The sequence below is a fragment of the Astatotilapia calliptera genome, chromosome 20 (genome assembly GCF_964374335.1).
Source record: "Astatotilapia calliptera chromosome 20, fAstCal68.1, whole genome shotgun sequence".
Lineage (NCBI taxonomy): Eukaryota > Metazoa > Chordata > Actinopteri > Cichliformes > Cichlidae > Astatotilapia > Astatotilapia calliptera.
The window spans coordinates 35,475,300-35,497,785 of record NC_137441.1 but is presented as its reverse complement, the minus strand read 5'-3'; the positions used below and the strand labels follow the sequence as shown (position 1 = coordinate 35,497,785).

The 22,486-nt window shown below is 44.0% G+C and overlaps 2 protein-coding genes across 3 annotated transcripts in view; one reads left to right on the top strand and one right to left on the bottom strand.

Moving 5' to 3' along the window:
- The window catches only part of LOC113013000 (low-density lipoprotein receptor-related protein 1-like), an 80,217-nt gene that overhangs the window by 41,660 nt on the left and 16,071 nt on the right, over nt 1-22,486 (top strand). For both annotated transcript variants that reach the window (XM_080294410.1, XM_080294409.1), the window contains exons 16-56: nt 106-246; nt 523-648; nt 1,041-1,157; nt 1,261-1,341; nt 1,428-1,595; nt 2,649-2,831; nt 3,561-3,758; nt 3,899-4,144; nt 4,425-4,622; nt 5,642-5,846; nt 5,997-6,161; nt 6,392-6,636; nt 8,197-8,328; nt 9,283-9,510; nt 9,720-9,894; nt 10,126-10,220; nt 10,346-10,495; nt 10,595-10,735; nt 10,845-10,973; nt 11,062-11,193; nt 11,272-11,406; nt 11,495-11,624; nt 11,757-11,883; nt 12,523-12,674; nt 12,761-12,885; nt 13,061-13,435; nt 17,289-17,478; nt 17,670-17,874; nt 17,981-18,173; nt 18,563-18,688; nt 18,780-18,908; nt 19,030-19,149; nt 19,364-19,477; nt 19,658-19,807; nt 19,904-20,026; nt 20,208-20,324; nt 20,437-20,565; nt 20,658-20,786; nt 20,898-21,038; nt 21,186-21,373; nt 22,291-22,474. In XM_080294410.1, coding sequence (XP_080150536.1) covers nt 106-246; nt 523-648; nt 1,041-1,157; nt 1,261-1,341; nt 1,428-1,595; nt 2,649-2,831; nt 3,561-3,758; nt 3,899-4,144; nt 4,425-4,622; nt 5,642-5,846; nt 5,997-6,161; nt 6,392-6,636; nt 8,197-8,328; nt 9,283-9,510; nt 9,720-9,894; nt 10,126-10,220; nt 10,346-10,495; nt 10,595-10,735; nt 10,845-10,973; nt 11,062-11,193; nt 11,272-11,406; nt 11,495-11,624; nt 11,757-11,883; nt 12,523-12,674; nt 12,761-12,885; nt 13,061-13,435; nt 17,289-17,478; nt 17,670-17,874; nt 17,981-18,173; nt 18,563-18,688; nt 18,780-18,908; nt 19,030-19,149; nt 19,364-19,477; nt 19,658-19,807; nt 19,904-20,026; nt 20,208-20,324; nt 20,437-20,565; nt 20,658-20,786; nt 20,898-21,038; nt 21,186-21,373; nt 22,291-22,474 — 6,537 coding nt within the window. The remainder of the gene's footprint in view (nt 1-105; nt 247-522; nt 649-1,040; nt 1,158-1,260; nt 1,342-1,427; nt 1,596-2,648; nt 2,832-3,560; nt 3,759-3,898; nt 4,145-4,424; nt 4,623-5,641; nt 5,847-5,996; nt 6,162-6,391; nt 6,637-8,196; nt 8,329-9,282; nt 9,511-9,719; nt 9,895-10,125; nt 10,221-10,345; nt 10,496-10,594; nt 10,736-10,844; nt 10,974-11,061; nt 11,194-11,271; nt 11,407-11,494; nt 11,625-11,756; nt 11,884-12,522; nt 12,675-12,760; nt 12,886-13,060; nt 13,436-17,288; nt 17,479-17,669; nt 17,875-17,980; nt 18,174-18,562; nt 18,689-18,779; nt 18,909-19,029; nt 19,150-19,363; nt 19,478-19,657; nt 19,808-19,903; nt 20,027-20,207; nt 20,325-20,436; nt 20,566-20,657; nt 20,787-20,897; nt 21,039-21,185; nt 21,374-22,290; nt 22,475-22,486) is intronic.
- LOC113013026 (galanin receptor type 2) lies at nt 14,033-15,555 on the bottom strand. The gene has a single exon (XM_026153568.2). The coding sequence runs from the start codon at nt 15,409-15,411 to the stop codon at nt 14,374-14,376; it is 1,038 nt and encodes a 345-aa protein (XP_026009353.1). The 5' UTR covers nt 15,412-15,555; the 3' UTR covers nt 14,033-14,373.

Here is a 22,486-nt window from a genome sequence, read left to right as displayed (position 1 = left end):
GACTAACAAAAGCTAACTTGGTCACTAAAAAGCTTTTGTTCACATGCTCGCTTCTTGTCTCAATGGCTCATCTGTTTCTGCTCCTACCCCTGATCTCCTCTCTAGCCAACCCCGCCTACGTTCCCCCGCCCCAGTGCCAGCCTGGGGAGTTTGCTTGCAAGAACAACCGCTGCATCCAAGAGCGCTGGAAGTGTGACGGGGACAACGATTGTCTGGACAACAGCGATGAAGCCCCTGAGCTCTGCTGTAAGTGTGCCGCATCATTGTCATGGTTACACAGCAACACAAAGATAAACAAAAGGGTGTTTAAGGGTCTTAGCTAACGCAACCCGACAGAGGGCAAACTAAAGTTTCCAACATCTGTCTCTTTCCATGCGGCGTTTACGTGGCTGCTAACTCTGACATCATGAGTCAATACCGAAAAGCAAAGGGTCACATTCGACTAGAATGTTCTTCATTTGCTACTTTGACAGACTTTGAACCGTTTTCTAAGATTTTGTTCTTTTCTGTTTCTTCCCCCAGACCAGCACACCTGCTCAGCCGAGCGATTTAAGTGCCAAAACAATCGTTGCATCCCCCTGCGATGGCTGTGTGATGGTGACAATGACTGTGGAAACGATGAGGATGAATCGAACACCACCTGCTCTGGTATATACAAGCTGAGTTGCATCTAGTTCGGAGAGCATACAGAGAGGGAGAAAGAGAGTAAATTCCAGACCATACAGCTGTGCTCATATCGGAAAAGAAATGATGCAGTCATCAGAGGATGACTCCACTTTAAAACTGTTTTAATTGGAGGAAGCATGTAAGAGTAAAGCGATCCAAAGTGATCTGTTAGTTTTCATTTAGTCATGCAGCAGATGCCAGCAACAATCTACAAAGAGTTCAGGAAGATGTATAAATCTTTAGCACCATTAGTTAAAGCTCTCTGAGTGTGTCAGATAGATAGACTTTTTGAGGCAATTTCGCATGGTTTGATTCTGTAACAGCGCAGACCCTAAAAAATAAGCAGAGAACAAATGTATAATTTCCCCTTTCAGCTCGCACATGTCCACCCAACCAATACCCCTGTGCCAGTGGGCGCTGCATCCCCATCTCCTGGACATGCGACCTTGATGATGACTGTGGAGATCGCTCAGATGAACCTGATTCCTGTGGTGAGTCTTTATTGCTCTTTCATTTTGTTGCTCTTCCTTGAATATCACATTTTTCTCTATAAATATTTTTTAAATACACTCCTCTTTTGCTCCCTTTCCGCAGCGTATCCAACCTGTTTCCCTCTCACCCAGTTCACCTGCGCCAATGGCCGCTGCATCAATATAAATTGGCGCTGTGACAACGGTGAGTATCATCCCTCCCTTCCCCACTTGTCACGCTGTACTGTAGAATCCAATCTAAAAATCTTGCGTGTGTGCGCTGATGTACAGACAATGACTGTGGAGACAGCAGCGACGAAGCAGGCTGCAGCCACTCTTGTTCCAGCGTCCAGTTCAAATGTAACAGCGGCCGCTGCATCCCAGAATACTGGACCTGCGACGGCGACAATGACTGTGGAGACTACAGTGACGAGACTCATGCCAACTGTACCAACCAAGGTAATTTAGCTCAAACTGAAATAGTCCTGCTCTAACTTGTTTTTGTTATGGTAGCGTCTGCTCTCGTGTCTTGTAGCTGAGTCAGGTTCTCGTTGTCATTTATCAAAGATGCTATCATTATATTTACAGGTTGCTATTTGCACTCATAAAGGAGTTGTCACAACGTCACAACATGTTTAGCTTCTCCCTATCCCACTTCCTGTACTCCACATGCCCCTACATGCTCTCCAGCTTCCTCTGATCCATTTCTGTTGCTATGTTTTGTGGTTAGACAACAAATCTCATAACTCTTTCATGGTGTCGTGCAACTAGCACAGATGTTTTGACTGTGCTGTAGCGATATGAACTTACATGTTTGGAGTGTTTCCTCGGGGTGTGCTGCTTTTTCATATGAACGACATCACATCTCAGTGTTGCACAATTACCTTTAGCCTTGCTCTGCCTAGAAGCTCCTGTGAACTGTGAGTGTCCGATGTTGTATGTACCGTTTGATCCATGCCGAAATGCTGTTAAGTCCCAGCATGCAAAATCCGGGCCCAGCGTGACCTGCTGGTCTAATGAGCAATCTGTGCTCTGTTGTGTGTGCCCGGCTGCGTGTGTTTGCGAGTTCTCTTGGCTGCCATCTGGAAGTTATTAAGTGAAATAAAATAAAACGGTTTCATCACTTTCCCCTATTATATATTGTGGTCCTGTGCCGCGAGGAGTCCAGTTTTATTTAGCTGTGCCGAACGCTGTCATAAGGAGATGTCACTGTGCCGTTTCTGCAGCGATGCATTTAATCTCTCCGCTACAGTCAGTGAGCCATGTGTATTATTGTTATTTGGGTTGGCTCAGAGTCAGGTTGTCACCCAGCATCCCAGGATACCTGCACAATAACTAATGACTGTAACGGCCTTTTCTTTCTCATCCCAGTTTTTTTGCTTTTGTTTTTTGGGCATCTGTTTGTGTGGTCTTTGTAGCTGTGAGCTGTGATTTCTGTTTTGTTCGTGTTTGATTGCTTCTCTGCACACATCATCACTTTTGCTGGCTAACTATGACATTTTGTCTCTCTAGCAACCCGACCTCCAGGTGGCTGCCACGGAGACGAGTTCCAGTGTCGCATGGACGGCCTGTGCATTCCCAAGCGCTGGCGTTGCGATGGCGACACAGACTGTATGGACCTGAGCGATGAGAGCAACTGCGAGGGCTTCACTCAGACTTGTGACCCTGCGGTCAAGTTCAGCTGCAGGGACTCTGGTGAGGAATTTGCCAGATGCTAGTTAAGGGTGAACTTTTTGGACAGTATGAATAAAAGATGTGATTATTTGTTGTGCAAGAAAGCAATGAAATGCTTTATCGCAGGAGGAAGAGAAAGTGGAAGATTTACTGACTGTCATGGATAATGTTCGACTGTTGCCACTGGTTTCCATTTTGTCATCAGGATTACATAAAAACTGGAACTTGGAAATCACTGTTTTTTGTGCTTGTGTCAATATAATGATGTGACTGTATTTAACTGTAAACTGTATTTAATAGAGGAATATAATAGAGATTGCCTCCAGACGTACGCAGTGATGTAAAATAGCAGTGCTTTCACTCATAAATGATTTTTGGATTTTCCTACAAGAAATGTGAGTTAAATAGAGATTCTTAAAATTTATTATAAACTTAATTTATTAACTGTTTTTTTTATTTATTTCAAAACTGCTACATATAAGATTTGTCCTAAATATCTAAAAGACTTACTCTTTACTTTGTAGACAAGTTGCAAGTTAGACCACGATTCGCTGTCAAAGCAGCTGCGATGTCACAAATACAGCTTCCAGATGTGACGTTTAGTGTGCTCAAACAAAATGTACAAGTTTAAAAGAAGATCATCATTCTGTCCACTCAGTGCCGAAGCAGCATTGGCCAAAATGTATTTTTGAACGGTGCGCTAACTAAATGACACAAGCTTAAAAATGAGTATTTTGTGGTGTTTTTCAGCTCGCTGCATCAGCAAAGCCTGGGTGTGTGACGGTGACAGTGACTGTGAGGACAACTCGGATGAGGACAACTGCGAGGCATTGGTGTGCAAGTTGTCTCACCACGTGTGCGCTACCAACGACTCCATCTGTCTGCCTCCCGAGAAGCTGTGTGACGGCACAGACGATTGTCCGGATGGTTCCGATGAGAAACTTTGTGGTGAGAATATTCTGGAAAAACTTTGAACTCAGAAAGCACAACATCTGTTCAATGTTATGTTGTGATTTAACTTACAATTTAACATTCAAAACACCTTTCTGGATAAACGCCAACCCTTTCATTTTATTTCTTGCCTGCAGACTTGTGTTCGCTGGGCAATGGGGGTTGTAGTCACAACTGCAGCATTATTCCTGGGGAAGGCTTCATGTGTTCTTGTCCGCTGGGCATGGAGCTGGGAGCTGACAACAAGACCTGCCACATCCAGAGCTTTTGCGCCAAACATCTCAAGTGTAGCCAGAAGTGTGAACAGGAGAAATCTAGTGTCAAGTGCTCCTGCTATGAGGGCTGGGAGCTGGAGTCTGACATGGAGAGCTGCAAAAGCACCGGTAAGCCCCCCCACGCCACCCCCCAAGAAACAGGGACTTTTGTCTTGTAGAGATTTTTGTCTCACTTTGCTTTAAACTATTAGAGGATTTACTCCACTAATAATGTTTCTTCAGAAGGCTGAGCAGCCAGCATTTTGACATATTTATAACTAGAAATGTTATATGGAGCAAATGTGTGAGATGTGACAGGATTTGATCCATGACCAACGTGGGGTTTTCGTGAATTTGGGATTTGGTTTTTCCGTACGCTTTGCTGAGTGAGATTTCTTTTCTCCTTCAGATCCCTTCAAGCCTTTCATCATCTTCTCCAATCGCCATGAGATCAGAAGGATTGACCTTCATAAAGGAGAGTTCAGTGTGCTTGTACCAGGCCTTAGAAACACCATTGCTTTAGACTTCCACCTCAACCAGAGCACCCTGTACTGGACTGATGTTGTGGAGGACAAGATCTATCGTGGGAAACTGTCTGAAAATGGAGGTGAGTTAGCTTGTTGTGTTCTTTTTTTTTTTTTTTTGCTCTGATTTTGTATCTTATAATCTTTTTGTTAAAGTAAAACAAAAATCTTGCAAGGTGGTGATTACATAAGCAAATCGTGATTTTGACCGAGCATTTCGTGGAAATTAACTTCCGCTGAACAAATACGCTCTAATTTCTCAGAGCCAATTGTTTTTTCAAAGAGGCTGTGGTCAGCAGTGGTGGTCTGTGACCCTGAATAAATCCCGCAGGTCATGGTCAGCCTTTCGTGCTCCAAAAACCCAGGTCTGCTCGCCAATCAAATTGTGTTCTCAGCACAGCACTAAGGGGGCACACGGAAGGCTTTGTCTCTTCCTATTTGTCTCAGTACTTGCTGTGCCTGACTGCAGCCAAAACACTGATGTAGCGTAGGAGGCACAACACACTGCTGTTCCAGTTCCCAGCCCTCCAAGTTTAACATTAAAACAAGGCTCCTGAGCAGGAACATTGTGACCAGCTCATAGATCACCTCCTGCTGCTTGTTAAGTAGGTCATTTCAGCAGCTCCAAAGTAGTGGGCATAAACTGGGTAGTGCCAGCGCCTTAATAAAGGAACCCTGGCCCACACAAAGACACATAAAGGCAGATATCACTCCACTGTTCTTTCAAGCACACTGCAAAGACATACCCGTCTCGCTCTAATTACTACTGGAAGGCATTTTAAGACATGTGTGCTTTAACCCGGAGCCAAAGATTGATCACAAGTTGTGGTTTTGCACTTAGTTTGCACTAAAGCCAAATGTTTGAGGTCTTGTGTGTTTTCTTAGATGTGGGGTTTGATTTGTCTTCAGGGGTGTTTGTGATAAATGTGCCATCTTGAGATTCTCTCTCTTTTAGTCAAAGTAACACAAACCATGCTCCCCCCCATTCTTAAAACTTTGCTAGCATTAAAATTTCACATGCTATAAAATTGTCATGTTTGATGTGTAGCTTTAAAATAAAAATCTTCAAATTTTCCGTACGGATTTTCTCTGCTCCGGTCAGCCCTGACCAGTTTTGAGGTGGTGATCCAGTATGGGCTGGCTACTCCAGAAGGCCTAGCTGTGGACTGGATAGCAGGAAACATTTACTGGGTGGAGAGCAATCTGGACCAGATTGAGGTGGCCAAACTGGATGGGACCATGAGAACAACCCTGCTAGCCGGCGAAGTGGAGCATCCCCGGGCCATCGCCCTAGATCCTCGAGATGGGTAAGAACCATATATGGATGGATTCCAAACTTGGATATATATCTGATGGATATATTCATCCTACTGTTTCTTTCATTAACCAGTTCTCATGCGATGATGCTGTACACATCTGTAAAATCCCTCCTCACATTGATCATTTTCTGTCACCAGTATCCTGTTTTGGACTGACTGGGATGCAAGTCTGCCCAGAATTGAGGCAGCATCCATGAGCGGTGAAGGCAGACGCACCATCCACAGGGAGACCGGCAGTGGTGGGTGGCCCAACGGACTCACTGTGGACTACATGGAAAGACGCATTGTCTGGATTGATGCCAGGTAGCATCTGCCACTAGATTCTAAATATACGGCTCAGGTTGCACCGCATCTACCCACTTGCTTATTCCATCACCCACTCGCTCAGTTTTCTTCATCTCTGGCTGCTACACCAGTGTTTTGTTCTTTGCTTACAACAAACTACATTTAAAGAGCAAATAAATAACATGAACATACTTAACCTGATATGTCTCTGCTCTTACATACTATACATCTCTCTGTTGTTTCTCAAGGTCGGATGCTATCTACTCAGCAATGTACGATGGCTCGGGGCTGATTGAAGTGTTGCGGGGTCATGAGTATTTGTCCCACCCCTTTGCTGTCACTATGTACGGAGGCGAGGTCTACTGGACTGACTGGAGGACTAACACTCTGGCCAAAGCCAATAAATGGACAGGACACAACGTTACTGTGGTGCAGCGCACCAACACGCAGCCCTTTGACTTGCAGGTCTATCACCCATCCAGGCAACCCCAGGGTATGTAGCATACCAGATAAAGAGGCATAGACATTCACAGAGAAACACATGCTTGCATAGGCAGAGCGACCGTGTCACACATTTACCCCTGCTTGTCAGCATGGCTGTAACTCTAAGGAGAAGGGTGGCGAGCTCACAGTTCATTGCTCACCATGTTATTCATGGCTCCTGTTCCCCCAAGACAGCTGACCTTTTAGACCTGCGAGACTTCTTGTCTCCTCACACTGTGAGCGTTTTGGACACCTCCCGCTTTTGCCTTGTTGATCAAAAAGTCACCTCACTGTTTGGCATTTCCCACGGGCCGGGTAGGAAATAAAATCCTCCCCCTGCAACTTAAATGTCATATGTTGATCTGATCTCACAGACACGCATGATTGGCAAGATTGCAAAAGGGTCGTCGGATTTATTTTTGAGCATTTTGCCATGTCGCACTGTCACCTTGTTTAGTAGCCAGTGGTTAGGGGATCCCAAGGGTATGTGGGCAGTAGAGAGGCACTGGGTCTGTAATTGGTGACAGGGAAAGAGGGATCTGACAAAACTGTTGATTGACAGTTGCAACCAATAACTATGACAGTGACGAAGCAGCAAGCTGGGTTGACAGACCTGGAAGACAAAGGAAATGGGAAAGTACTTTACACTGCAGGCCACCTTTACCCTTTCACACACACATTTATACTCTGCTCTTGGCCCTTGGAGGGTTGGGGGTATTTCTATTGTCTTAAACTATGTCCGTTTCGGCTGTCCTTGATAAATAATAGCCAGTGTAAAATAACTGTGATGATATTGCTTCATACACTGGTCACAGTTTGAAATTTGCAATTGTTTTATGTTGAATGATAGCCTGAGCCCAGAATTTAGGATGACCGTCTCACACCATGACTGTTGCTGCTGCCTATGTGAATGAAATGACTGCAGCATGAAATGGCAATCTGACCATATCTATGGTGCTATTGTGGGGGAAAAAAGCTAAACTAAAACCTAAACTAAAATAAAAATGGAAAACAAAATATTTGGAATTCCAATGCAGAAGAATGTGTAGCTGAGTTGTAGCAGAAGAAGCCTTGTTTGTACAATGAGTTCTCCAGCTGTTATCACAATCCTGTCAAGAGGAAGTAGCTCAGAAGCAAATAGTGGAGGAGCTGCAGCTGTGCAACCCACGATCTCACTCTTACACTGTACAGTCTCCATGCATCTAACTTCATGTCCTGCACAAGTTGAATGATGCACATTGTAATGAATTTATACGTTTGTTATAGTCACGCAGTCTGTGGACTCCTTAAGGCACAAATCTTCCCCCCCCCCCCCCCCACTTAATTACCTTAAAGGCCAATAAATAAAGAGTAAAAGGTTAATTTAATTCCTCTGACACAAGCAGGCTCCAGCATGTCTCGGTGTAACACCACAATGCAGAGTTATTAGTATTATATTCACTGAAATCTTCAAAGCTCACTGTGAGCCTCCTCTTCCTGTGTTTCTCACAAAACACATCTCATCTGCATTTTTGTCTCTCTTGCTTTCTTGAAACATCCAAATTAATGTTTTTCCTTTCCTTCCTTTCAGCCCCCAACCCATGTGCCCCCGCTGACGGTAAACCCCTTTGCTCCCACTTGTGTCTCATCAACTTTAACCAGACCTTCTCCTGCGCCTGTCCTCACCTCATGAAGCTGCAGCCCGACAAGTACACCTGCAAAGGTAAGGACAGACCCGTTGTTTCACAGCAGAAAAGCGCACATCACCCACATTCTTTTTCCCCTTACCTTTTCAAATCTGCTGTGATGGAGGATATACAGACAGCGCTGTCACATATAATCCATTTCATCAAGGAGGGAGAGAGGGGCTTTGTGTTTGCTGGAATCTTTTCATGCAATTGTTTTGACTGCTACGGTGAGCCGTGTTGCTGAACAGGATATCTTTTCTGATAGAAGATCTGATTACGTCGCCTCCGCTTGCTCCATATTCCCTTCTTAGCTTTCAGTTCCATGTAATTTCATATAAAATCCTGTCACTGAAGATGAAGGGAAGTCTTCATTCGTTGCAGTTTGATTGCACGAGTGGGTTTCATGATGGTTTCGAAGGGTAGCTGTGGGGAATTTTTGTACATGTGTGCAGACGCTCTCTTTTTCATCACCTCATATTTTTGCATTTCTCCAAAAATGATCCAAACATGAGCCATTTAGATGTAAAAATAATTGGATGCACATTAAAACGAGAACTTTAATTAAGCACTTATATTCCACTCTGAACCAAATAAAATAAGTTTGGACCAAACTTTCTAATTCAGTGCTTAAAATCATTTGTTGTTTATGCTGATTATGCAGATTTTCAGTTTAGCAGGTGATATTTTATCTCTCTTAAGTATAAGAAGTAAAAACCTAACCCTGCCTAATTCCTTATTTAGAATGTATGTAGCTGAAAAAGGGGTGTTTATGCCTAATATGAAATTTCAACTTCAAGTCATTCTAAATCTTTCCTGACGTCTTCATTTCCAACATTGGAGTTGGAAAAACTGACATGTCTAATTTTACATGTTAAAAAAAACCAGCCTGAAATATGCATTTTATTCCTCTCTTTCTAGTTTTGCATTCCTGCTAGAATAACGTGCTTTAGTAGATCTCATCTCATCCAGTGTTTGTTTCTCTTTTCCAGAGTCTCGCAAGTTCCTTCTTTACGCTCGTCAGATCGAGATCCGAGGTGTTGACATTGACAACCCCTACTATAACTACATAATCTCCTTCACCGTGCCGGATGTAGACAACGCGACAGTGGTGGATTATGATGCTGTGGAGCATCGGATCTACTGGTCAGATGTGCGAACACAGACCATCAAGAGAGCTTTCATCAATGGCACAGGGGTGGAGACTGTGGTCTCTGCTGGTAAGAACAGTCTCAGGAATATCCGTCAGTCCGTGATTTATTTACTTCTTTGCTTTTCTTTGTTTTTTTAAAAAAATAAGGCTCATAATTTAATATTCGCTGTAAAGTATAATAAGAGGGTTTGGGAAGATAAATAAAAACAGTTTTTGTTAGCACGCTGCATGTTCTAAAAATCTGCAAAGCTTCATTTTGCTTCTGAAATTTGGCAGACCTTCCTAATGCCCATGGCCTGGCAGTAGACTGGGTGTCCAGGAACCTCTTCTGGACCAGCTACGATGCCAATAAGAAGCAGATCAATGTGGCCAGACTGGATGGATCTTTCAAGAATGCCGTCATCCAGGGACTGGACAAGCCCCACTGTCTAGTGGTCCACCCTCTGCTTGGGTGAGTGTTCCCGGCACTTAATATGTCTGCATTCAGTTTAATATGTCAGTTATTTCTCCTAATATTACTCACTTAAAGATTGAAAGGTTTTTCTTTTGTTGTTTACTTCTAGGTTATTTTTTTTTATTCCCTTCAAGTTTAGTCTTAATCTTTGATCTACTTTATCCTTGTTTAGTACTGTACTCTTCTTGCCTCTCTCCATATTTCATAATATTCACACTCCCATCACAGGAAGCTTTACTGGACTGACGGTGACAGTATAAGCATGGCTAACATGGATGGCAGCAACCGCACCACACTTTTCACCAACCAGAAAGGACCAGTAGGTGAGCAGATGTACCCCTATCAGTAAATAATACAGATTCTCTACAGAGTAAAAGCCCAGAACAAACATGTTAGTGTAGCACATGTACTATACATAAATAACAGCATGATTTTTATTTGCTTTCAGGCCTCTCTATTGACTATGAAAAGGAGCAGCTGTACTGGATCAGCTCAGGAAACAGCACCATTAACCGCTGTCAGCTGGATGGCTCTAAACTCGAGATCCTTGAAGGTGTTAAAGGCAAATTGACCAAAGCGACTGCGCTGGCTATTATGGGTAAGAAGAAAAGTGTAATACTTTAAGTTTATCATCCTTGTCCTCTGTATATTTATCATTTTTCTGTTGGCTTATATTCTGGTTACATCAATTATGTAGGAGACAAGCTGTGGTGGGCCGATCAGGGAACTGACCAGATAGGAACATGTGACAAGAAGGATGGAGGAAACTGGAAAGTTTTGCGAAACAACACCTCCCCAATGATGCACATGAGGATCTATGATGAGGATGTGCAGAAAGGTAACAGAAAAAGAGTTACATGTTCTGAAGTGGATGTAAAGTCTCCTGCATTTAATGCAAATACTAGTAAAGAAAATGTTTGTCTTTGTTCCTCTGATCTTTTCTTTAGCCGGTGTCAACCTGTGCAGTAACAACAATGGTGACTGCTCACAGCTGTGTTTGCCCACCTCTCCGACAACCAGGGCCTGCATGTGCACTGCCGGATACAGCCTCAAGACGGGCCAACAGTCCTGTGAAGGTAAGACACAGCTACAGTAACTAGAGTAGGAAAACTGGGAGAAGTGCATCGTGAGGCGAGAAATCAATAACCTAATCTCTCTGAGCAGGCATGGGCTCTTTCCTGCTTTACTCTGTTCACGAGGGAATCAGAGGAATTCCTCTCGACCCAGCAGACAAATCGGATGCCTTGGTGCCGGTTTCTGGAACCTCTCTGGCTGTTGGCATCGACTTCCACGCTGGTGAGTGACTCTAAGGGACGTCGAATAGATAACCCAGCTTGAGTGATATTTTTAAACCCGTTTTTGTGTGGTCTTCAGAGAATGACACAATCTACTGGGTGGACATGGGTCTGAGTACCATCAGCAGAGCCAAGAGGGATCAGACGTGGAGGGAAGATGTGGTAACCAACGGTATTGGCAGGGTGGAGGGCATCACTGTTGACTGGATAGCAGGTGTGGTCATGCAAAATGACAATCAAAATTAAACTGCTTGAGTAGAGATAAAAGATGCAGACTGATTGATGGACGTGTTCTTTTACAGGAAATATCTACTGGACTGACCAGGGCTTTGATGTGATCGAGGTGGCCAGGCTGAACGGCTCCTTCCGCTATGTTGTCATTTCCCAGGGCTTGGACAAACCCAGAGCCATAGCTGTCCACCCAGTGAAAGGGTAAGGCTCCTCGCCAGAAGATTCATTTTGCTTTCTGTAATAATGCTGCTTTAAGTTACTTGGCGTGTATTCCTAAGCATACTTCTTCCTCTGACTAAAGTTTCAAATACTCCCCTGCTTCTTTGGCTGCAGGTATTTGTTCTGGACTGAGTGGGGTCAGTATCCTCGTATTGAACGCTCACGACTGGATGGCTCCCAGAGGCTGGTCATGGTCAATGCGAGCATAAGCTGGCCAAATGGAATCTCCATTGATTATGAGGTGTGAACAACAACTGACCGCACTTAAAATCTTTCACACACTTGGCTTTATTAATAGAGGGTGTTTCCAACATCTAGTGTGCTAATTTATACTGTTATAGATACTTCCAGAGACTGGACTGTTGATCAGCTGATCTTTAAATGGATGCTCTTTCTTATGCCAAAAAGGTCTTTGTTTATTTTGAATATTAAAGTGGTAAAAATTAAAATACAGTGAGACAACATTCTCATTTGATCATTTCTAATCCATATCTATCCAAAACATTCTTTAGATTTTGAAAGGACTTTCTCTTGGATTCATTTTTTAAATAAAGTTAAAAAAGGATCTTTAAACCTTTTTTATTCTTTGGAGCGTCTTATCCAGTCTGGGAGTTTTATTAAAAGCCTAAAAGCTGTTAGATATTTAAAATTATAATTTAAACATTTCTTAATGTAAATGGTAATAATATTTTAAGAATAATGAGAATTTATTTTTAAATCGGACTCACCTAAATTCACTTGATATTCACTAAAAGCTTACATTACAAACTGGTTATCAGCTAACTGGTTTCCCAAATACAGGTTCAATTGAACTGAAATCTTAGGATTTTGGTCTGTCCTGAATAATCACAGTTGTTGTTTTTTTACTTCCTGTGCTCAGGAGGGTCTGCTTTATTGGTGCGATGCCAGGACAGACAAGATCGAGCGCATCAACCTGGAGACTGGAAAAAACAGGGAGCTGGTTCTGGGCAACAACAACATGGACATGTTTGCTGTATCTGTATTTGAGGAGTACATCTACTGGAGTGACAGGTCAGTCTTTATGTTGTTTTGAACAATACTTCATATTGTAAGAGTGTTCATTTACTGACTGTTTTATTCTTGTTCTGTTTTTTTAGGACCCATGCTAATGGCTCCATTAAGAGAGGCAGCAAAGACAACGCCACAGATGCTGTGCAGCTCAGGACAGGCATCGGTGTACAGCTCAAAGATATTAAAGTCTTCAATAGAGCCAGACAGACAGGTAAAAACAAACACATATTATCATAAGCTTAAAAAAGTTGCTTTTACTGTTGAAAATGTCCTAATAAGATGGCAGCTGCCTAACAATGACAAAATGAATCGCCACCTTTAGCATTTAACCGTGTTCAGTGTTCGTGTAACAGCAATGCTAATAAACTGTGTGACTCTCTCCACAGGCTCGAACGTCTGCAAAAACAACAACGGCGGCTGTGAACAGCTGTGTCTTTTCCGTGGGAATGGGGAGCGCACCTGCGCCTGTGCTCATGGCATGCTGGCAGAGGACAACCAAAGTTGCCGTGACTACGACGGCTACCTGCTGTACTCCGAGCGCACCATCCTGAAAAGCATCCACCTGTCCGACGAGACAAACCTCAACGCGCCCATTAAGCCGTTCGAGGATCCCGATCACATGAAGAATGTCATCGCTCTCAGCTTTGACTACCATGGCGGGGGAGGGAGGGGAGCCAACCGCGTCTTCTTCAGCGACATTCACTTTGGCAACATCCAGCAGATCAATGACGACGGCACAGACCGCAAGATCGTGGTGGAAAGTAAGTGCGGGGTCATCAGATGCATTTCGCGTTTCTGTCAAAGCGTCGGGAAAACCTTACGTTTTGCTGCTTTTAAGACTTCCCCACCTCTGTTGACAAATATTTCTGCTGCGTTGCTCTTTGCTGCCATATTTTTTTAAATCCTCTCCATTAATAATTGAATGTTGTCCCCTCTACGGTGTCAGCAGACACAATACAAGCATCCGGGAGGATCCGGTGTAATGAACACGCAGCTGTAACTCAACCAGTAGAGACTGACATCACTTCAGAGCTGCTACTGCTTGCGCACACCAACACCCACGCCCTGGTTTTTGCTTGTTTCACCACTGAAGAGCCTTTTAAATCCCGCTCTCTTTAAATAATTCAAGAGTGAAGTATCATATTTAAAAGCCCTGGACCAGAGCTGTTCACATCTAACAAGATTCAAAAAATGAATTATTTTGTTAAGTACAGCAGGAGAACAAGGAAGGTGCACAGGGTTTGTGTTTTTACTCATTTTGCATTGAGAACAAGGGTTTGAAGCAGTTTTAAGAAAGACGTCTTACATCGTGTACTGAATGTAGAACTTATTGAGCTCCAAATAAGCTCCAGCTCAGGTTAGAGGAGTGTATTTTATTAACTTTTGACATGATTACATAATCCCATTCTGTCATGTTTTAGAGACGTCTGTTGTCCAAGTTATTAACTAAAACGCACTGTTAATGAAACCAAGACTAGTCCTGTTTCCACATGTGCTAATGGAATAAAGTCAGTCATTGCTGGTTGAAAAACGAATGTGGAAAAACATCAAGAAAGTGATCACTTTGGCAATCTGCAGTAAATCTCTTACATCTGGAATTAATTTTATTATATTTAACGTCACTGAGAGTTTCTTATGTAATATTTCAGCCTGTTTGGAGGTATTAACTAGTCTTAATTCCAGATCTCCTTCTGTAAAGTCAGTTTTGGCCTCTCCCTGAGGTACTGTCCTCCTCAAAAGGCCGTACCATGTCTCTGCTCATTGCATAAGGGCAGCCACTCACACAGTTTCTGCACCGTGCCCATTGTCTTCTTCCAAGCTCTAGTAAGTCTCGCCTAAACTTCTGAGACACAAAGCTGTAGAGTACAGGGTTTACCACACCCACTGAGGTTGCCAGCAGCCTGGCCACGATGGCAAATACTTTGTTGCCAGATGAGTCTTTTAAATGTCCTCCAATTAAGGAAAACATGAGGACATAGGAGGGCAGCCACAGGATGGTGAAGACGGCAACCAATAGGGCTGAAGTGTGAGTGACTTGTCTCTGGTAGCGTTCTAGCTGAGAGGCATTCCCCACCTGGCGTGCATATCGAAGAAAACAATAAATCTTTGCATACATCATTATAATGATGCCTAGTGGCAGAGCGAAGCCAAACAGGAAAAGGGCGATGCTGTAGACCAGCTGGCTGAAGTCAGACAGGAAGGCAAAGCACTCCACAACACTGGACACGGTGACTGTGCGAAATGCAAACTGCGGTGCTGCCAGAGCTGAGGCAGGCACCCAGAGCAGAGCTACTGTCAGTTTAATGCGCCTGTGCATTCGCAAGCGGAAGGCCCAGGTGGGGTGTACCACTGTAAGGTAGCGAGTCACAGCCAAAGCTGCCATGGTAAATACGGAGGCAACCGAGCAGGTCACGCCCAGGAAACTGATAGCTTTGCACAGGAAGCCGCCGAAAGGCCAGAAGCCCAGGGTGATAGCGGAGGTGTGGAAGGGCAGGCAGAGTAACAGCAGCAGGTCAGCAGCGCTCAGAACCAGAAGTAGGATGTCTGTGCTGTGTGGGGGCTGGTTCTGTTTCCTCCTCCTCCTAGTAAGAATGATGATGACCAGAGTTTGCCCTATGAGCCCAGTCAACAGAATCAGCCCATCCAAGATGGGGACTAAACATTTAATCAAAACCTCATCTGTTCCAGTCATTTTGCCCAGATTGCTTCTGTTCATCTGCTGCCCCAAACTCTCCATGCAATCCCCGCCGTAAGTCTGCTAAGCAATTAATTTAATATCTTGTTAATGTTAAGCAGCAGAACAGCTTGTTCATGTAGTCTCTGGGTGTTACAGCTGTTGGATCCAGTTTCCAGAGGAAAAAAAGACTCCGCCGAGGCAGTTAGTGGTTTCATGATGATAGTATTAGTTAAGCAGATAAGATCACACTGGTCAGCTGGCTTTCTCACCGACTCACAGGAAAAGGGGAGAAGAAACAGACTTGACTATATCTGGCACTTGCAGAGTCTTTTTCACACTGTGACTCTTATGGTTTCCGAGCCACTTGAAGAAATGTAAATCACTTAACGATGGTTGGATATGGTATTCCCCATTTCTGGGAAAATGGATCAGAAAAATGCACTGTTGTTATCAAGCTTTTCTTTTCCAGAAAACATGAAAGGATGACCTTAAAGGGCGGTCTTTGCAGAGTTGCATTTCCTTAGCTGCATCAGCTCGTCCTTTATAATGTAGTTACTCTGTGGCTGTATTGATTCTTGAAACCAAGCAACAGTGGACGAATCCATCCCAGTAGCTGCTAGTTGGCATTCCTCTCTAAAGGCAGTCAATGCACTTGACTTAAGTATTCCCATCAACCGGAGACTCATTGTCCATGTGAAAGCTCTTCAACCTGTAGACTCCGCCGGAAGAAGAGTTGCTCTGCATCTAATGCGGTGCTAAATCCGTTAAGGAAAAAAAAAAGATGAGGCGTGATGAAAATGAGGGTAACTAACGCTTAGTAATTCTCAGGCGCCACTCGCCCTGCTCTTGTTCTCCCTCGTGAGTGTTTGAAAGACTCTGTTCTGAGAGGTAATCATCTTCCTGTCAGGTTTTCTCTGTTGTTTGCACAGTCAGGGGGCTGAGCTGAATTACCCAGTGGGAGGGTGGGCCCTGGTGATCCTTATTACGTAATCCTGGCTTGAATCAGCTTTACTCATCACTCTTACTTGTTTGTGTGACTGTATTTGGCCCCAAGCTGCTCTTTTGGATTTATTTAAGTCTGTTAACAATGTGTTCAGCCTCAAAATTGTCCTGCATTACTGCTGATTATGGCACTTCGACATTTGTCTATTAAAAGGCAATTAAAGGCTTTCAGCTGAGAGCAAACAGTTATGTAGAGTATCCTTTTTTTTATTGTCGGCTGTAAGTGGTCATAAATGTGGTTGCTAATGTAACTAAGCAGAGATGAATGCACACCGTGGAGCCTGCAAGGCTGCAGCACGGTATTCTTTTCCATGATGATGTGTGTCGCGTGGGTACCGAGAGGGGGGGGAAAAAGAGGAAAAATCGATGCAGGGGGAAGCTGCTTTGTCTTTACCCTGGCCTTTATCCCTAAAGTGACTCAACCTGTCCCAGTTGCAATTTTCTTCCCAGAACAAGAGTTCAGAGCTTGAATGAGAGTATCCACATGAAGCTGTGTTTGTATGTGCAGGCGGGTCGCCATAAAATGACACGATGAGACCGACTCTTTAAACTCTGTCCAAGAACAACAGCTGTGACGCACACTCGGTTCTGTATGGCATCACTTCCATTTTACTGTTCCCTGTTTCAGTGGCCGCTGCTTCCCCTCTATCTCAATCTTCGTCCATGTTTCACAGTTTATTAGATGATGCATGTGGATGGGGAAACCTTAAAAGCTCCACTTCCTCTTTAGTCTCATAGGTGCTCCGTGGTAACACCCTGACAGTGATTTATGATGTGTTGAATTCTCTGTAAAACTCCCACTAATGCCTCTAAGAGGTGATATTTTTTTAGTGTAATCTAAAGCATTTGTTAAGCCTTTTACTTCTCAAAGTGTTGGCCCGACACCAGGAAAGAACTCAAATCTGAAAAATCATATATTATATTTCCTATCACAGATGTTGGGTCAGTTGAGGGCCTGGCATACCATCGCGGCTGGGATACACTCTACTGGACCAGTTATACAACGTCCACCATCACTCGCCACACTGTGGACCAGAGCCGTTCTGTGGCCTACAACCGCAACACCGTAGTCACCATGTCTGGAGAAGACCACCCTCGAGCCTTTGTGTTGGACGAGTGTCAAGAGTGAGTCATTAATATTGAAATTTGCTGCTCTGCACTAAATCAGGGCCCAGTTCCAATACAATTATTCTTTTTCTCTTAAGCACTGGATTTATTTTTGGCTCAGTCAAGTGTAACTTTCTTTTTCTTTTACCAAGACGTTTTGGGAGCTCCCACTGCTCTTAATTCTTGTTTTCTGTTTGTTCCCACCGTAGTCTCATGTTCTGGACAAACTGGAATGAGCAGGCTCCGAGCATTATGAGGGCCTCTTTGAACGGAGCCAACGTGATCGTGATCATCGGCAGCGACATTAAAACTCCCAACGGCCTGGCCATAGATCACCGCGCCGAGAAACTCTACTTCTCTGACGCCACGCTGGACAAGATCGAGCGCTGTGAATATGATGGAAGCAACCGTTACGTAAGGCAGCGCTTTCCTTTTTGTTTGTTGTTTTTTGAACTTTCCCTAAAACATGGACTTGCGCCTCGTGTTTATGGAATTACACCTGCTGTTTTTTATGCCTCAGGTGCTGCTGAAAAACGAGCCCGTCCATCCGTTCGGTCTCGCTGTGTACGGAGATTACATCTTCTGGACTGACTGGGTGAGGAGGGCTGTCCTCAGAGCTGACAAGTACACTGGAGGAGACATGAAAGTGCTGCGTGCTGACATCCCTCAGCAACCAATGGGCATCGTTGCTGTAGCTAATGACACCAACAGCTGTGAGTATCACCACTGCTGCAATTTGGCCCCATTGCCATCAGGTCAACATTTTAATTTGCCCAGTAATTTGATTTATGTTTATATAACTGCAAAATGAATGAAATTCGGCTGTAGTTTGTTTAGTGTACGACACTGTGGCAGGTATCATGTTTACTGTCTGCATTATACCTGCATGTGCACACGTTGCCAGGCTGCTAACACTTAGCTGTAAGTGGAGGTATACAGAGCTGCTGCCATGTATATAATAAAAACCCAACTTCCACAGGCTTTTAAATATTGCCAAGCTAGAGAGTTCATGCAAATGTTCATAACTGCAAGAAATGTAATATCAGCATGCTTGTCAGTCATTCGACGTGCAGTTTAAAGAGCTTCTAAAAAAATTCCTCAGGTGAATTTTCTCCTTGCCGAACAAACAACGGAGGTTGCCAGGACCTGTGCCTGCCTACGTCCGACGGCCGGGTCAACTGCAGCTGCCGTGGAGACCGGCAACTCCTCGAAGACAACACCTGTTCTCGTAAGAAAGAGGAAGAATTAAACTTCATAACGTTGCCGTCTTCATCAGAATGGATAAATGTTTCTGAATTCAAACGTTTCTCCCTCACCAGCCCTGAACGTATCATGCGGAAGTGTCGATGGCTTTGAGTGCGGGAATGGTGATTGCATCAACTACAGTCTGACCTGTGACGGCATGGCCCACTGCAAGGACAAGTCTGATGAGAAGCAGTCCTATTGTGGTGAGTTTTTACAGAGCAGTTAGGTGGTGAATTTCAGTTAATGAATAAGTAGCTGCAAGAGATGTTTAAAAAAAAAAAAACCCTCTGTGCCTGAGCTAAGTCAGCTGGTCCTCCTTCACAGCCAATCGACTATGTAAGAAAGGCTACAGGCGCTGCATGAACGGCCGCTGCATTGGTCACCACTTCTGGTGTGATGGCACAGATGACTGTGGTGATCATTCAGATGAACTGCCCTGCAACAGTAAGTGGTTTGTTTCCAAAGTAGCAGCTGCACAAAGGATAACAGTCTAAACATTCTCATAGTTTGAATAGTGTCGACATTTTTCATGACACCTCTGTTCTGCCTGCATGTTTAAGGAAATCATAAAATGTGCTTAACGGAGAGTTTGTGTGTGGTTTTGAGGATGTATTTTCTCTCCACTTGTCATTTGTGAAACTGCTGTATGTGCTTGCAGTGACACTTTGCAAAGCAGGAGAGTTCCAGTGCAAAGATGGAAGCTGCATCTCCAACTACAGCCGCTGTGACCAGGTGGTCAACTGCGAGGATGCAAGCGATGAAATGAACTGCCGTATGTAACTGCCACGATTTTCAACAATATTTCTTCTTCTTTTTCACAAGTGCACTTCTTAATCAGTATATTAATATAGACTTGACTATGTACTTCAGTGCAATTCGTGTGAAACGGTCTAAGATTTATTTTGCAGAATTTAAAGGGCAGCTCCTGAAACTTGTTCCTGTTTTTTCTCAGAACCCACTGATTGCTCCCGTTTTTTCCGGCTTGGAGTTAAAGGAGCCTCTTTCCAAAGCTGTGAGAAAACCACTCTGTGTTATCTGCCCTCGTGGGTGTGTGACGGCAACAATGACTGTGGTGACTTTTCTGATGAAAGAAACTGTCCAGGTAAGTGTTATCTTTCACTACCAAAAGACATTCAGCTTTTCTGAACCTACCGGAGGTTCTTGATTATGTTTTCTTTTTTTCTCTGTTGTGTTGCAGATAAGAGGAAGCTTAAATGTCCAGTCAACTTCTTTGCTTGCCCCAGCGGTCGGTGCATTCCTATGAGTTGGACCTGCGATAAAGAGAATGACTGTGAGAACGGGGCTGATGAGACACACTGTGGTCAGTCTTCTGCGAAGTTGTCCTCTAATACCCCTATCTTTATCTTGAAAACACACAAATCATAGCAAAAAGAAAACGAAAAGAAAGCCAGACTGTTTTTCTTTGGGCTTCCCACTGCAGATGGAAAAACACAGCTTAAATGTAATAATGACTGTAAAATGCTCCCCACCCTCTCTTGCAGACAAGTTTTGTACATCCACCCAGTTTGAATGCGGGAACCATCGCTGCATTTCCAGCCACTGGGTGTGTGACGGCTCCGACGACTGCGGCGATGGTTCTGATGAGGACCAGAATTGCAGTATGTGACATTTTTCTCGCTACTTCTCTTCTCACATTCAAAGGAGACCTTAAACTCCATGACAATTCCTGACGTCCTATCCATGTATGACTTCTACATGATGTCGTTACAGAATCCAAAACCTGCAGTCCTGAGGCTTTCCAGTGTCCAGGCTCCCATATGTGTGTGCCGCAGCGCTGGAAGTGTGATGGAGACAACGACTGTCCTGATGGAGCTGATGAGAGTGTGAAGGCTGGCTGCAGTGAGTGACACAGTTAGCAGATTGAAGAAAAAGTGCAGAGAAGCGATACAGTTCCCCATGCATTAAAAACAAATGTTTCCATCTGCTTCCAGTGTACACCAACAACACGTGTGATCCTGAAAACGAGTTCATGTGCCAGAACAGGCAGTGCATCCCCAAGCACTTTGTGTGCGATCATGACTTTGATTGTGTCGATAAGTCGGACGAATCCCTCGAATGTGGTGAGCTTTCAATCCTGGAAGCTTATTTAGCCTTTTGCTTGAAAATGAATGTTGTTTTTTGCTAAACCACCAACTAAAATTGAGATTAATAACAAATGCGTTTTGATGTAGAATATCCGCCGTGCGGTCCCGATGAGTTCCGCTGCGCCAATGGCCGCTGCCTTAACCAGAAGAAGTGGGAGTGCGACGGAGAGTTTGACTGTCAGGATCGTTCCGACGAAGCTCCCAAGAACCCTCGCTGCACAGACTCTGGTATTCATTTCCTCTCTTTCGCTACATCTTTTATTTCTCTGCCAGCATAATAAGGTGTGAATCATATGTTAAATTTCTTGCTCATAAAGACGTAGCCACATCCCGCTTCACACTCTGATATAACCTGCTATTTGTCTATGATTTCAGAGAGGACGTGCAATGACTCAGCTTTCATGTGCCATAATAAAAAATGCTTGAATGAGACACTGCTGTGTGACCGCAATGACGACTGTGGTGATGGCTCCGATGAACTCAACTGCTTCATCAACGAGTGTCTCAACAGCAAGCTGAGCGGCTGCACACAGCTCTGTGATGACCTCAAGATCGGCTTCAAGGTAACTAATTCATTGTTTGTTGTCAAAAACAAATATCATGACTAATGAAATTATTGCACAGGCTTCATTGGGCCAAAAAGTTTTACTAAAATTCATGGAGTCAACACAGGAAAAACAATGTATATGCCAGTAACGATGAGTCAACGAGGAGCTGATTTTAAAAGGTTGGGATCCACTCACTTCAGGCACGCAGTTATGCAAGACGAAAAAACATGTTTTGCCTCGTCCTTGAAAGTAGGAGGCCAGTCCTGGAACAGGTTGAACTCTGCGTGAACTCCTGTGTCTGTGGTGGCGAGGTTGTGGTCAGGGCTTAATTTGAAAATGATAAGATTTTGTTCACCTCAAGAATCCTGGTCTGGGATTTCAGAAGTATTGCAAACTGACTAATTATGATTGCACAAAACTTAATTGTATATATTGAAACTTTGCCATCAGAGACTTTTCACAAATGTGGCTTCCTCTGTGTATTCTGGATGGCAGAGCAGAATTTGTGTGTGTGTTCTTTCGAAACATAGATGTGTTTATTGGAAGTGACAGTTACAACGATTCCGACTAGTAATGAATACGTGTTCTAACCGTTCCTTATGCTGCGATGATGTTCATGCCATATTTATTTTAAACACATATTAATGTCAGCTTATCCTTTACCCCCGTACTCTGTTGGAAGACGACTTTGCAAATGAGATTTGCAGCTATTTACGCAGCACTTTTGACAGCAGCAGCTGGATTTCTTTTTCAGAAAGTGAGCAGAAATAAAGCTTTTGGTGAAGGTAAAGCGCACATGTCTGTGGCCGATTGAGAGCTGATTGAGACACGCTGGCACGCCTTTGTAACCGGTCCAGGCTAAATGTGAGAAGCGGCCAGATCCGTAGGCTGTGAGATTTTTGACACATCTCCTGTGCTTTTGGCACCTTCAGTGCAGGTGTCATCCTGGTTTCCAGCTGAAGCGTGATGGGAAGACATGTGTGGATATAGATGAGTGCACAACCACCTACCCCTGTTCCCAACGTTGTATCAACACACACGGCAGCTTCCACTGTCTCTGCGTCGACGGCTTTGAGCTCAGCCCCAATGACCCCACTGTTTGCAAGTCCACATCGGGTAAGGCACACA